A 16,208-nucleotide genomic window follows, 5' to 3' on the forward strand; every position below is an offset into this window, starting at 1 on the left:
CTAACAGGAGTCCACCTCCCTAACTAGACTGAGCATCTTCAGTCGGGCGGCTCAGTACTTCATAGACATTTTAAAATGTTATCAAGAAACGCTGATTGGGCCGGGCGGTGGTGGCGCACGCCTTTAATCCCAGCACTCGGGAGGCAGAGGCAGGCGGATCTCTGAGTTCGAGACCAGCCTGGTCTACAAGAGCTAGATCCAGGACAGGCTCTAGAAACTACAGGGAAACCCTGTCTCGAAACCCCCCCCCCAAAAAAAGAAACGCTGATTGGGGTCCCCCAAATGTCAGCCTATATATACTGCTCTTCGACAGGTCTGGAGAGTCGAGAGCGCACAGATGATCCCCGGTAAAGGCTCAGCATCCAGTGATGGCGAGGCAGCCCGGGCCTCACTTTTATTTGTGACCGCAAAGTGTATTTCTAGCTTCTCACGAATCAAAGAGACTCCACACTGGTAACAAAGCGTCTACCCGACCGAGCGTCCGGGGAGTGTCAGAGTGCCTACTAAGGACCCCGCCGCAGCTTGTCTGCCTAGGTGGGAAGCCCCGCCTCCATGCGCGGAGCCAATCATAGAGCGCGGCGCGGACCCCGCCTCCCCGGCGCGCCAGGTGGCTCTCCCGCCCCACGGGGAGGCCATCGACGACTTGGGCTCGATTGGTCAGCCTGGCTGCGCTAACGGACGCGGAGGCGGGGCCCAGGCCGCGGGGTGGGCGCGCAGCAAGCTGCAGGCGGCTGCGGAGGTGAGTGGCCCTTAGTGTCGCCGAGGGCGTCGCGGGGTCCCCTCTCAAGAGCACGCCCCAAAGTGTCCTCTCCGGAGTCCCGGCCGTCTCCCGACCAGCCAGGGTCCCCAGGGCTGCTAGGTGCGGGCTGGGAGTTGCGCGTGCAGGGGTGAGCGTGGAGCCCGCCTGACACTCTACGCGGCTCGCTTCCCACTCCGCCCCCGACCCCCTGAGCCCCGGCTCCTGTCCGAGTGAACAAGGTGAGCCACCCGGTAGAGGAGCAGGGACCTGGATCTTAGAATCGTACAGGCGCCGGCTGTGTTTGGAGTTAGTTGTGGGTCCTCAGGACTGAGTTCGCTCCAGCTCGCTTTGCCGCGCTGTCTAGTGACAGCGATTTGGGGCCAAGTGGAAGATTGCGGAGTCGGGGTAGATGAGGACCCCTCCCTCCCTCCTGTCAGACTCATTACAAATTCAGGGGGAGCTCCGCTTTTATGTAGAGCCCACATTGATTAATGTGAAAAATACCACAGTCTAATCAAGGTTCCCATTGCCTTCAACCAGTTAATAAAGTTTGCGTGTTCACGCGACGCCTGGGGCGTAGAGAACAGAGGACAACCTCAGGTGTGGGTCCTTGCCTTCCACCTTGTTTGGAACAAAGTCTTGTTTTTCTGCATCCTACCCGGGAGCTAGCGAAGAGAGCGACAGCATCCTCCTTCCATCTGCCCACGGGGGTGCTGGGATCACAGAATTCTCGATTTCTGTGTATTCTGGAAATTGTATCTCCAGCTTTCTAGCGGCAAGTGCCTGTACCCACTGAGCCATCTTTATTTGAAATCATACCTTTCAGCGCTGCAGGCGTTGGTTTCAACCTTCTGCATCGCATGGACTTTTGTTTTTACTCTATTGTCAAATACACATGCTTCCCCATCTTCCCTTGGGAAAGATATTTGATGAGACTCCGTGCTGTGTTGATGAGGCGGGGTAGGAAGGGGTTTTCCTGAAGTTTTTTTCCTCAGCCCAGGACAGACCAATTCTGGCCTTTCTCGTCTGGATGGAATGATCTGAGATGATCTCCAGTCCTAACTCCCTTTTTAACTTCAGAACAGTAAACAGCAAGTTGCAATATTATTGGGAGTTGTTTTATCTTTAATTTTAATTTCTTTATCCGCAATTGCGTGAAGCTCAGGCTGAGGATGACCTTGAGTTCCTGATCCTCCTACCTTCAAAATGCTGGGATTATTGCCAAACCCTGTCTCCGAACCCCCCCCCCCCCAAAAAAAGGAACTAGCTTTCTAGACCAGGCTGGCCTTGAACTCACAATGATCTGCCTGCCTGCCTCTGCCTCCCGGATGCTGAGATTAAAAGTGTCTGATACCGTGCCTGGCTTCTGGCTTTTTTTTTTTCCCCTTGAGAGAAGGTCTTACTTTGTAACCTAGGCTCTCTGGAATTCATGATTCTCCTTTCTGAGACCCCAAAGTTGGAGATTATGGCATGTATTTTTTTCCTTTTTAACACTTGGCTCTATTTGCTACATACTAAACAATTTCTATTCTTTACCCCTACTCCAGCAGTCTGAGGTGTTAGTGACACTCCTTAATGCTGTAGTTTTTGCCTTAGTCCTAGGATGAATTTGTTTTCTTCCTGAGATTTCAGGGTTGCAAACCTGTGTTCTGTTAATAGCCTGAAGTGGGGAAAAGACTACTGCAAATTATTCCATATTTGCATTAATAGGTAATACCTTCAAGGCTTTGGTTAATTTGTTTTATTAATTTGAAATGTACTCTTGAGAAAGCTTACAGATTTCACTATGACTCTTGGAAGAACAGGTACAGAACTCAGAATGTTGGGGGACGCTTGATCACAGGTGTAGACAAGTGCTGGACTTCCTGCTATTACTTGAGAGTTCATAATACACTTGCAAGTAAGAATGACTACTCTTGAAGCCACCAATCAGAATGATAGATTTGGATATCCAGCACATGTTTCAACAAAGCAACAGGAGAAAGGATAAGAGAAAAGGAAAGGGGAGGTCTTTGATGAAGAGCTTTGGGGCATTCTTGTTACTGCAGTTTTTTAGGCTTTGGTTCCATGGTTATCTGTTCCATGGATACCTGCCTTGTTAATAACATAAGACCATTTTTAGTGACAGGCTGAGCATTTAAAGTCTTTGGCTTGTATCTTTGAAACCTAGATCAAGATCCAGTTTCGGGCATGAGACTCATTGGGTAATCATTTGAGATCAACTTGGCTGACCAGGTGTAAAGTGCAAGAGGACTCACAATGACTGAGGTATGTCCAGTGTAATGGATGACTCTAGACTGTTCCCAATTTAGGGAGATATCAAACAAGATTTATCGTGCTAGATGATAAGTTATGTTTTTCTTCCTTTTTAGTACCTGATAATTCTGTCAGGTAATATTGATTAACCTCAGTAAGAAAACTGAAATTCCACAGAGTTGACCAGCTCTGCTCTGCTGTGGTGAGCTGGCTCTACTCAGTGCTCTGCGTTTAGTTTTCTAACCTTGCTATACTTTTGTGAGCTCAGTACTCCTCCTCCTCCTCTTCGATGAAGAAATCAAAGCACAGAGGGATTGTTTTCCCCTGTTGTGTGTTGGACTCCCCAGGCCGTCTGGTTGTGTGCTAGCTTTCTTTTGGTTAATCTTGCCTTAACTTTTTTTTCTGTAATGATTTGGCAAACTTGTCTCAAGTGGCTGACTGGGAGCTCTTTTGCTTATACAGAAATCTTGGATAGTGAAAAAGTATTCCCTTAGTGTTGAGCCCTGGGTTCTAAAGCTTGAGGACTAGAGGCTTAGGGCTCCAGGATTTCAAAGCCTTGTAAAGCCAGCCCCGAGCAGCTCCAGTCACAGTCCTGGAGCTGTGGCTCTTTAAGCTGGGCTCTTGAACTCCTCGTACCTGGGGCTTGCAGTGCTCATAGCCGTGCCTCCTGCCTTCAGTCAGTCAGTGTCTCTCGGCTTTTACAACACACCACTGTCTTTTGTGGCTTAACATTTTGCTCTTTCTGCCCTTGGGTGCTCTCTGGAGCTCTTCAGCTGCTTTCTTGTGTGATGATCTGGTCACGTCCTTGTCCTGCAATGGCTCAGTGGGATTTCTCACTGACTCTCTTGTCTTAGCTCTTGGTGGCTTTCAAAAACTTTTCAACTGTTTCTGCCAGAGCTAGAAGCTTGGGAATTTTGTCTCATCTTTGTGTAACCAGTTTAATCAGGTCTTCCTGTGATTAAAGTCTACAAGTAGGCAAGAGATCATTGGAGAGAAGACTTTATTGAGCTTAATATTGTAACATGGGGCAATGTTAGCTCATAGGAGGGAAGCCTCCTGACTGGCTGACTAAAATGGCTTGTTTATGTAGCTGGAAGATAGGCCTGCCTTGTTTGGATCTGGACTGTAATTTTACCCATTTTGGTGATTAGTGCTGTTAACTTGGCAGAATCTAGACTCACCTGAGAGGCTGACTCTGGGCATGCCTGTGAGGAATTATCTTAATTACATTAATTGTGGTGGCAAGCCCACCTGAGCTGGGTGGTGTCACTCCCTGAATAGAATACCGCATCCTACAAGCGAGAAAGGGAGTGGAGTAGCGTGCTTACATTCAGTCCTATTTTCTGACTATGGATTCGATGGACCAGCTGCTTTAAACTTCTGCTGCCTTGCCTTGCTGCCACAATGGATTATACCTTGAACTGTGGGTTAAAATAACCCTCATTTCTCTTAGTGATTTTTTTTTTTTTTTTTTTGAGAAAGGGTCTCACTGTGTGTTCTTAGCTGACCTGGAACTTGCTAAGCAGACCAGGCTGGCCTCAGACTCAAAGAACTCTGCCTGCCTGTGTCTCCCAAGTGCTGGGATGAAAGGTGCACACTGTCATACCCATCAACAAGTTGCTTTTAAAAGTATATCACAGGTGTTACACACCTTTCATCCCAGGACTTGGGGCAGGCTAGGGCTATATAGTAAGACTCTGTCTCAAAAGACACAAAACTGTTTACAAGTCAGATGAAGGTATTGTTTATTGTATGTGTGTGCCCACATGTTTATGCTCTTGTGTTTGTGGAGATCAGAGGACAGCCTGGTTGGACAAGTTGGTTCTTATGCCTTATGTGTCCTGGGTTCACGGACTCAGGTGTTAGGGTTGGCCTCGAGTGCCTTAACTCACTGAGCCATCTTGCTGGCCCCTAAGAGGCCTTTGTCAGAGTTTTTATCATTGCCCCAGGAAAAGAAACTAAGAGACCAATTATATCCCACAGCTGCTGCATAATTCTAGGTCTGTTGATCACAAACCTTATATCTGCACCAACCGTATTCCTCTACTAGGAACCATTCATAAGCCATGTGTCATACCAACCACAGCTTCTTTGCAGACTCTGAGGAGGTGCTCCCTCCTCCATCCTGAGTGAGAAGAGCAGTGGAGTGGTCAGAGTCATCTAGAGTTAGCCAAGCTTTTCTTACCTGGAATGCAGTCTTGAATAGCCTTCTGAAGCTGGTGATTTTTAGAAAGATCTCCAGAAGCAGGGGTTGGCACTTTAACAGCATACTGCCATGGTCTTTGCACTGAACTAGTTTCCTCAGAGTGATTTGATAATAACTTGACTGCCCTGATGATAGTTCAGGGTGACTTCAAAGAATTTGATTTATTAGGAGTAACTCCCTATTCAAGGTAGCTAGGCACAAAGAGTTGACAACGGTCAGTTAAGAGGTGGAGTGGTTCCTTGCTAACTAAAGGGAAAATTAAAGGATGTTTATAATAAAGACTGAGCCATCTTTTTAGCCCCAGCAATATACTTCTTAACTGAGCACACCGAGTAATGGGCCAACCCCTTTGTGAATATCTATAGGTCCTCCTGACTAAAATCCCCAAGGTTCTTTTGTTTGAGGAAGGTGTTGCTTTGACAGGGACTCCCATAATCTTTTTGCCTGTTGTAGGTAATAACTTTTTTTCTCTTTTATGTCTTGGCTGTATTTATTTTGGCTTTGCTCTAAAAAAGATGTGAATATTGTATTTGGTTACAGAAAGATTTTTATTAATTAGAATGAAATGGTTCTTGACCTCTTGTCAAGGATGCTGTCTTAGGGTTTCTATTGCTATGAAGAGACACCATATCCTTGGTAACGCTTTTAAAGGAAAACATTTAATTGGGGTGGCTGACTTACAGTTCAGAGGTTCAGTTTATTCTCATCATGTGGGACATGGCAGAGTGCAGGCAGACATAAGTAATGGAGCATAATGAGGAAATACTGGACCAAAGCAAGACTAAAAACCTCCTGGGCAAACTCCAGACTCTGCATCTCCATATCTGATGTCAAAATGCTCTTCAGATCTCTAACTCCTTTCAGCTTTGTTGACTGCAGCACACTTTTTCTCTTGGACTGTTAGCAACTCTCCTCAGCAGATACTCCATAGCCCTCCTCTTCTGTCCTTGACTCCAGAACCACCTGGTGGAATCTGGCAAGTTCTGCCATGTAGCGGTGCTGAAACACGGCTTCCCCGCTCAGTTCCCCTTCACCAGAGCTGTCTTCACCACCAAGCTTGGCTCTGAGACTCGCTCTGTAGACCAGGCTGGCCGCAGAGATCTGCTGCCTCTGCATCCCGAGTGCTCGGATTAAAGGTGTGCCCCACCACAGCCAGTTCTAAGCTTTTCTTTAATTCCTTTTCACACATTGGAAACTTGGCTGGGTAGGATCTTACCCTGTGGTCACCACTCCCTTTATTCCATTTCTTTCTCTTATTTTTAAAGGAATTTTTAAAATTTATTTATTTTGTGTTCATTGGTGTTTTGCCTGCATGTATGTGTGAGGGTGTCAGATCTTGGAGTTACAGACTGTTATTAGCTGCCATGTGGGTGCTGGGAATTGAACCTGGATCCTCTGGATAAGCAGCCATTTCTCTTAACTGCTGAGCCATCTCTTCAGCCCCTTTTCTATTTCTTAGTCTGTTTATCTCCTTGAACACAGAATTTAGCTAGATTCTACTTCCTGGTGCTCCTTTTCTCAATCTGTACATTTTGTATTTTTATTTACTCAACTTGCTCCTTTTCATTATAAATCATTATTTTTTTCAGAGTTAACACTAATAATCATATGATAGAGTCTATATAGGCTGTTTGGAGATGTCCTCTGCTAACAGAATTAATCCTACACTCTTTATTTTAGCCCCAGGCAGGGTCTTCAGACAAGGGCAAAAAGCAGAACATTCGTCACCAAAATATCATAAAAGTGATCTCTAGACCACATATTAATTTTCTTTAATATAACCTCTTGAGCCAGGCCCCCACAGTTCATGCCTTCCATGCTCCTAGTAATATGGCCCATTAAGCAATGCTTAAAGCATTCCACTGCTTCCCAGACCCAAAGTACCAAAGTCTAAATTCCTCCAAACAAAATCATAGCAATACCCCAGTCTGTGGTACCAACTTCTGTCTTAGTTAGGGTTTCTGTTGCTGTGAAGAGACACCATGACCACAGCAACTCTTGTAAAGGAAAGCATTTAATTGGAGGAGCTTGCTTACAGTTCAGATGTTCAGTTTATTATTGTCATGGTGGGACTTAGCAGAGTGCAAACAGACATGGTGCTGTAGATGTAGCTGAGAGTCTTAAATCTTGTAGGCAACGGGAAGTGGTCTGAGGGATTGGGCATTGCTTTGGGGCCTATATGAGACTTGAAAGCCACAGTGATGTTTTTTCTCCATCAAGGCCATACCTACTCCAACAAAGCACACCTAATAGTACCAGTCCCTGTGAGTTTATGGGGGCCATTACTTTTGGGCTACCACAGATGCTTATTAACTGAATGATTTAAAACTGAAAGTAGTCTACATTTTTAAGAGGTAGAAAACTAGTATCCACTCTACTCTCTGGTCATCCTCTTTAATTTATCTTCAACTTTACTTCTGTCAAGTGCCTGGAAGTACTCTTCAGGATATCTTGAGAGACTGAACAATTTAGAAGAGGGAAGTCAGGGTCTAGGTTAATAGAGAGCCTGTTTCTTGGTTCACACTTTCCCTGAGAGTTAAGCTCTTATAAGTCACAACTTTAAGCTGGAGTATTTAGTATTCATTTTGTATTCCTCAGCTCTTGAGTTTTATTAAATGTCTATAGAAGAAAAGTAGCTTCTGGTTTTCTCTTTTAAAGATAGGATCTCTTGTTGGCCAAAACTGGCTTTGACTTTGCTATGAGGTTGACCCTGAACTCTGTTTCTCTGGCCTGTACCTCCTGAGTGCTGGGACTATAGGCTTTTACCATGCTACAGCCCAACCCACTTAGGCAGTGCTGGGGACACAACCCAGGACTTGGTCTGTGCTGGGTTCTCTAGGGGGTGGAGGAAGCCCTGAGTGAGTGTGTGTTTTGACATGAGCAAAGCCTGTTGAGGACTTGGAGATTGAATGGCCCATGGGACGTAGGTGCCTCTTTTAGCCATGTGGGCCAGGCTAAAAGGGATGGCAAAGCTTTCCTCAGATGTTAGGAGTTGTAATGCCTGGTTATGAAAGATTAATCAGTGTGTAATGAGTAGTAACTGGGGTGTCCTCTACATATCCTTACAGGTTGAAACTGCTTACCTACAGCTACCCCTTCCCCCTGTGCTGTACCTAATAAATGCTCCGAGGTTCCAGGTTGTGGTGGTAGTACTAGGAAACCCCACCAGATCCTAGCTTCATTGAATGCATATCTGTGTGTCTGTCCTTTACTTCCTCACTGCCCCAGCCAGGTTTCCAAGACTCAAGTCTTGAGTTGAGGTCAAGGCAAAGCTAGTTACATTTCTAGCCCACTTCTTTTCAAGGACAGATTTCTCAGCAGGTCTATAATGCCTGGTTTACATGACATCTTGGAACTTGGAATAATTCTAGTAGTGAGAGTATCACTATCTTCTCCCTTCTTGGCATGGATGGTTAATTTGCTGCTGCTTGTAATTACTGTGCCTTCTTGGGGATCTTTCCTGCCTCTGCCTCCCGAGTGCTGGGATAAAAGGTGTGTGCCACCACCGCCCGGCCTCAGTTAGAAGTTTTAAGTTAAGCAAGTTCCAGATTCTATGATGCTAATGAATATGATTTTTTTGCCACTAGAAAATTTTATCTCTGTATCAAAGAAATCGAGGAATCCCCCGCCCTGGCCAAAATGGCCGTCCTATACTGCAAGAGTGATGTAAAGTAGACTATGGACTTTTGTGTTTGTTTTTATTGTTTTGTGGGCCAAACAGAAGCTCTTCTTCCTAGTTTCTGATCTACTAAGAAATGAAGGCTGCCTAACAAAGGGATCCTGGTCCCTCCTTGTAGCCCAGTGAATGTTAGCAGTTCAGGAGCCTCACAGCCCTTTCAAAATATCTTGGACTGGGCATGGTGGTACAGGGCTGTAATCCCAGCACTCAGAGGCAGATTCTCTCGGAGTTCAAGGCCAGCCTGGTCAGATTCCACATAGTCAGGACGACATACAGAGATCCTGTCATTCTTGTGTGTATGTATGTATATATGTTAATGTCTCTCATTCATTATATCAAAAACTAAAATACTATATTTCAGAGAACAATATAAGATAGGATTTATTCAACTAAATCTACTATAAGCATGTTATCTACAAAGTAAAAATTTTGATATTTGCTCTGTAAAAATAGTGGATTTTTCTTTTTTTCCTTCTTTTTTTTGTTTTTGTTTTGAGACAGGGTTTCTCTGAATAGCCCTAGCTGTCCTGAAACTCACTTTGTAGACCAGGCTGGCCTCAAACTCAAAGGTCCACCTGCCTCTGCTTCCCAAATTCTGGGATTAAAGTTGTACACCACAACTACCTGGCTGTGGATTCTTTTAAATAGGATTTTTTTGGGCAAAAGTATTAAAAGACATTTTAAATATATATTGTTTGTTTTGTGGCAGGTCTCTACATAGCCCTAGTTGTTCTGGAACTCACTGTGTGGATCAGGAAGGCCTTAAACTCATAGTTCCACTTGCCTCTGCCTCCTAAGTGTTGGGATTAAAAGTATGGCACCACACCCAGTAAACATAGAGTGTAAGCATGAGGATTAAGAAGAAGAGAGGTGCTCAGGAGAAAGTAAAATACACCTGAGTGTCACATGGGTGTGGGTTTGTCTAAGAGATTGTGGCCCTACACATAATTCCTTTAACTTTGTGTTTAAGAATGATTTTGAAGTTCTGCTCCTCCTGCCTCCCCCTCCCGAGTCCTTGGATTATAGGCAGGCACACTACACTAATTTTATGCAGATTTGGAGACTGAGCCCAGCATTGCGTGATAGAGATGCACTCTACCGGCTGAACTACACCCCAGACTTCTTTAACGTCTACTGCACTTTTTCTTTTTTCACTTAGGGAACTCAAATTTTTTTATCGCCGATCTTTACTTCGGATTCTACAAAAGAAACGATACCTCTAGCAGCCCCTGAAGCCCAGGACTCCAATCAGTTATTAAACAGACTCCTGATTGAAAAACAGGTCAGCTTAAAATAGTTTAGGTCACTGTTTCTGAAAGTATATGCCAAAGAATGGTAGGTGTACACATAGAAAATTCTGACATGGTTTTTTTTGCATTTATTTATTTTTGTATATGGTATGTATAGATCAGAGGAAACCTTGCAGGAGTTAAGATTTTCTTTTTCTACCTTGTGAATCTCAGGACCAAACTTGGTCTGTCAGGCTTGGTAAACTCACTGAACTTGTTGGCCTGAACTTGTGACTTTGAAGGTTGGTTGGTAGGACTGTGAGACGGCTCAGTGGTTAGGAGGGTGTCCTGCTCTCCTATAGGACCTGAGTTCAAGTCCCAACACCACATCATGCAGCTGCCACCTGCTTGTAAGTTCGGTTCCAGGGAATTCAACCCCTCTTCTGGCCTCTGCAGGTGTCTGCACTCACTTGAACATACTATCCCTCACTCTACCCCACCCCCAAACAATACACAAGTACATATAGTTAAAAATGAATCTTTTAAAAAATTGAATAAATTACTGAAGAATTCTAGATTAAAGACTGTCAAGTATCTTTATTTCTTTAGCATCTTCAATTTTATCAGTCTCCAGAAAGATTTGACATATGGTCCCTGTGGAGGCCAGAGGCATCAGACCCCATCTAGCGCTCGAGTTACAGGCAGGTGAAGCACCTTGACATGGGTGCTGGATACAGAGCTCAGGTCTTCTTTAAGAGCAATATGTGCTTTTCACCACTGAACTGTCTCTCCAGGTCCCTATTTTCAGTATTTATAAACTGTTACTTTATTCTTAGATATAGACTAGGGCTTGGAAGATGGCTTAGTGAGTAAGGTTGTTGGTTGTGTAAGCATGAGGACCTGCATTTAAAACCCCAGAACCCTGTGCAGTCTGGTCATGGTATGGCATAGTCATATTTTTCTTTGGGCTGCCAGCTCACAAATAGTGACATGGAGACTTATTATTAATTATGAAAGCTTGGCCTTAGCTTAGGCTTGTCACACTAGTTCTTATAGCTTAAATCAACCCATTTCTTTTAATCTGTGTTCTGTCGTGTGGCTTGTTATCTCTTAGTACTGCCCATGCTGCTTCCTCCTTGTCTGGCTGGCAATAACTTCTTCTTCCCAGAGTTCTCTCTCTGCCTGGAAGTCCTTCCTATACCTCCTGCCTATTGGCTGTTCAGTTTTTTAAAAATATTTTAATATTAGACAAAAAGGGGAAATGTAGTGATATTTCATTTGAATTTTAATAAATAGAGCTTACCTGAAGTTCAGAGAATAAAACGGCCGCACTGGTCAGCCTTACAGACCAGGCAGTGGTGACACACACCTTTAATCCCAGTAGCCACACTAGTTTGCCATAGAAGCTGGGCGGTAGTGGTGCATGCCTTTAATCCCAGCCCTGGAGAGGAATACAAGACAGGAGGAGACAGCTCCTAGTCTCAATCTCATTCTGAGATTTCTGGAGGCAGGATCGCCATTTCAGACTGAGGTGGAGGTAAGAGCCAGTGGCTGGCTGTTTTGCTTTTATGACCTTCAGGTTGAACCCCAATTTCTGTCTCTGGGTTTTTATTAATCATACTACAGAGACCCACCTGCCTCTGCCTCCTGAGTGCTGGGATTAAAGGCAGGTGCCACCAAGCCTAGCTAAAAAAGATGAAATTCTTAAAAATTTGAACTTGAATAGAAATGAAACAACCTAAAAACCTTTAAAGGAGGAGCTGGAGAAATGGTTCAGTGGTTATGAGTGCTTAGTGCTCTTGGAGAGGGCCCTGATGGAATACCCAGCGCTATATCAGGTTGCTCACAGCTGCCTGGCACTCCAGTTTTTGGGATCCAGTGCTATCTTGGCTCTTCGCCCATGTGGTTTACATAAAACTTATTCAAGCACACACACATACATAAAGTAAAAATAATAATCAAGTCTTTAAGAAAAACCTTTAGCCAGGCATTGGTGGCACACACCTTTAATCCCAGCACTCAGGAGGCAGAGGCAGGTGGATCTCTGTGAGTTCCAGGACATCGAGTGCCATTACACAGAGAAGCCCTGTCTTGAAAAATCAAATCAAATCAAAACAAACAAAACTAAAACTTTAAAGATGTATAAGTAAAACCAGGCTTTTAAAAAAGTTGTTACCAATATGGTGCTCACAGCTGTCTATAACTCCAGATCCAGGGGAATCAACACCCTCTTCTGGCCTCTTCTGGCTTCAGGCATCAGGCACAGACATACATGGAGGCAAAACACCCATACACATACCAAACAAAGAAGATATCTTTGTTAAGATAATAAAACTCCATATTGTATTGGCACTGATTAGATTTTGGGTACCTGGCCAGTGGGCAAAAAGCAAACAATTAAGATCTTCAGTTCCAGGCTCTTTGTGTCTTGTTCCTGGAATTTCCTGTTCATCTTGTTGGGCGTCTAAGTCAGATGATGATAGAGATGGTAAACCAGTATTTGCTCTGCTCTGCTTTGCTCAGCCTCAGGAGCAGACAGTCTCAGCTGTCCTGCCAGCTCCTTTTGTCTCCATGCTATTGTGCTGTTGTGGTTCAGAGTCATTTGGGCCTCTTGCATGGATAATTGAAGTTGCTGTGTGTGTTACCCATGTTGAGGTGACTGTTGACCGTAGGTCTCATTTCCTGGATTTTCCTTGTCTTTGTTGTCTTCTTCTCCATGCTGTCTTTGGTGAAGAGAGCCCCCATGGAATCATGGTCTATGACCCCAGACACAGTCTTACTGGTCTGTCTTGCTTTCCTGAACCGTAAGTGTTAACAACCTCCCTCACTTTTCCCTGCACAGGAGGGTTTGGAATTCTGTGGTTGACACCCATAGGATCTTGTGTAATGATGTGGGACCCTTTACCTGGGGTAGGGCCTGAGTTGTTGGGCATTCGGATCCCTCCTTTTTTCCCTCAAATCTCACTGTTGTGGTAATTGCATGGCGGATCCCCATGAGATGGATATTATCTATAATGGTTACCTCCTGTCCTGACCTGGAGCTCCACAGGGGCCTGTGACACCCTCTGCTTCCCCACCCCTTTTCTTTAGCATATCAAACCTGAGTTCCTACTTCCAACACTTCTTGAAAGGTTCTTTTTGGGATTATTCTTCTTTCTGGCAGTCTGTTGATGAAACTATATCCATGTCTTACAGTGATCTGATTTACCATCCCTTACTGCTGCATGCACAGCTGCCTATGGTGCCCAGCTTGGTGTCTGAGGGTGCGGAGGTAGAGGCAGCTGCGGGGTCTCTATGTTTTGCTATTCGGGGTTGAGGTGATGGTGACTGGGGCAGGCTCTGGCAGCTGTGATTCCTTTGAGGGCATGATGGTCAGGAGACTAGTTGCCTAGATGTGGCTGCTCATGGGTCTCCCTGGACTGCTGTTACTGATTGTAATGGTTGGTCAGTCAGCAGAGGACGTATATGAAATACCAAGGGCTTGAGGGCATTGAATGACTGTATGCTGTGTTCACAAATGCCTTGTTTGCCTGCTCTGGAATTTTGGGATGGCACCTTCAGAAACAAGCAAAGGGACTTCCTGAGGTGGCTCAGGCTTGTCTGAGCTCATGGTAAGCAAGATGATTTCTAGGAACTATCCATGAAGTTTCTAACTATTACAGTCCAGCGAAGTACAGAACATTAAGGGGCAGGCTATGGGAGAAGAGAAGGCAGCACCAGCGGTGGCTCCTTCCAATTGTGCTTGTTCAGTGGGCAAGGACTGGGGGAGGGCAGGCTCAACTGAGCCCCTTCTGTCAATTCACGAAAGGATTACTTAGATATTAAATTGTAGTGGAAACAAAATGGACTAAAAAGCCAATGTTATTCTATGTTGGTGGAGATGGGAGGAGAGAAGGGGTCCCCCGAAGCAGAAAGGGCACAGCTAGGGACAGTTCTGTGACTGGGACCCAGCTGGTGACTCATGTTCCATTTTTACTTTCTGAGTCTTTGTTTTCTTCCCTTTGGTATTTGATAACGGATTTCACCAGCTGTCTACCTTCCGTCTCTACTTTTCTGGTTTGTCTTTTTCTTGAGCTTCAGCCTCTGCTTGTATGTGTCTTTGGCATCTTTGTCTGTCTTTTAATGTCCAGCTCAGCAAGCGGTTTAATGGTTTGTTTGTATGCTGTGCATTTGAACAGGTCAGGGTCATCCTCTACATATGTAGGCTTTCCTCCTTAACTGCTGCCTCTTGACAATGCCTTCTCTTCTGTCTGAATGACATCCAGGGCTCCCCTAGCCACTTGTCATCTTTGTCCACAGCTTCAAAAGCCTTCTGTGCACCAGCAGCAGCATCTCGACTTTAGTCAGGGTGTACCAGTACTATACAGCTGCGGAAACCTGTCTTTTATCTCTTAGTCTGCCACTTGAGGAATAGCTGGAAAATCTCAAATGGGTCCACATTAAAGAGAAACCTTCTCAACAGGGCAATCTTTCAGTTTGTTTTGGATGCAGAACTTCTTTCTATTTGTTTAGCCTTACTGTAGAAGATCATACGAGCCTCCTCTGCTACCTGCCCAGAGTCCCACCCTTTGGAAACCACCATATCTCTGAAGCTGCTATTTCCCAAGTCCAGCCTCTACATGACCCTTGGTTTTCTTTTTTCATCATTGTTAAAAGGATACTTGTTTCAGAGTGACTAGTTTTAGTTTTCAGTTGTGTCCTTTATGACCTGACCTTATTCAATTAGACTTATCTGTTTCACTGAAATCACAAACTTTCTGTTGTTTTTGTTTTAATTTGCCCATTAAAACTTACATGTGACTATTTTGTATAATGCAATAATTAACTCATTTGCATACTTCTGTTGATGATTTTAATAACAAATCTTTTAAAATTATAATTTGATCTAATCACAGCTTTATGCCTATCGTACTTGAAATGGTCCCATAAAATTTTATATTAAACCTAGGCATGATGTACATCTTTCATTTCAGCACTTGGGAAGCAGAGGCAATCATAGCTCTTTAAGTTCAAGACTGGCCTGCTTGCCCGGCGGTGGTGGCGCACGCCTTTAATCCCAGCACTTGGGAGGCAGAGGCAGGCGGATCTCTGTGAGTTCAAGGCCAGCCTGGTCTACTAGAGATAGTTCCAGGACAGGCTCCAAAGCCACAGTGAAACCCTGTCTCGAAAAACAAAAAACAAAAAAACAAAACAAAACAACAACAACAACAAAAAAAAACAAGACTGGCCTGCTCTATATTGCCGGTTCTAGTACAGCTAAGGTTACATGGTGAGACCCTGTCTGAAAAAGTTATGAGACCATTTGAGCTCTTGCTGGTCTTCCACAGGACCCTAGTTCACAGCATCCATGTCATGTGGCTCACAGTCACCTCAGACTCCACGGGCTGACACTTTCTTCTGGTTTCTATTGCACCTGAACTTAACATGCTGACATCTACATACAGACAAGCAAGTGCATACATCTAAAAATCAAGTCTTTTGGAAGAAAGGTTCTTTTCTGAAAACATAGGAAAGTATATAAAAAGTTTTTCTTCATATCTTAAGTTGTCCTTTTTTCTGTACTGTGATTGTAGCAGGAGGAAACAGAATGGGAAAGCATAAACAGGCTGTTGATGACGCATGGCTTCAAACCTTTGTGCCTAGTCAAGAGACCTGACCTCAAAGGTAACTAGATCCTGCTCTTGCTCTGTTAGGTACAAAGCTTTATTTTTCTTGGAAAAAATGATTATTTTAAAATGGTTTTACCTTCTCTCTGCTTTTACCGTTTCTGTATTAACACATATATGTATATATATATATGTATATATTACAATGTAGATCTCATCGTTTTTGACAAACAATCATCACAAAGAATGAGGCAGAATTTGAAAATGTTGATGGAAGAAACAACACGTCAGCAGAACATGATCCGGGAGCTCATAGAGACGAACCAGCAGCTTAAGTAAGATGGTGGGAGTGCCCCTGGGTTTGTCTGCCTGCATTCCAAACATAACTCCCTTGAAGAGGATCCTGAAATTTCATTGCTCTTATTTTTTTTTAAGACTTATTTTACTTCTTATATGTATGAGTGTTTCTGTCAGCAGTGTATATAACTGTACC

At 44.3% G+C, this 16,208-nt stretch overlaps 1 protein-coding gene across 4 annotated transcripts in view; it reads left to right on the forward strand.

Annotated features, from left to right (window-relative positions):
• Positions 1-959: 959 nt before the first annotated feature.
• The window catches only part of Cep70 (centrosomal protein 70), a 52,372-nt gene continuing 37,123 nt past the window's right edge, over positions 960-16,208 (forward strand). For 2 of the 4 annotated variants that reach the window (XM_038324018.1, XM_038324019.1), the window contains exons 1-4: positions 2,910-3,007; positions 10,040-10,162; positions 15,683-15,773; positions 15,927-16,050. In XM_038324018.1, the coding sequence (XP_038179946.1) occupies positions 2,999-3,007; positions 10,040-10,162; positions 15,683-15,773; positions 15,927-16,050 (347 nt within the window). In that variant the 5' untranslated portion in view covers positions 2,910-2,998. Of the gene's footprint in view, positions 979-2,909; positions 3,008-10,039; positions 10,163-15,682; positions 15,774-15,926; positions 16,051-16,208 lie in introns of those variants that run through there. The other 2 variants (XM_038324021.1, XM_038324020.1) reach the window with 2 other exon arrangements.

This window comes from Arvicola amphibius, chromosome 3, assembly GCF_903992535.2.
Source record: "Arvicola amphibius chromosome 3, mArvAmp1.2, whole genome shotgun sequence".
NCBI lineage: Eukaryota > Metazoa > Chordata > Mammalia > Rodentia > Cricetidae > Arvicola > Arvicola amphibius.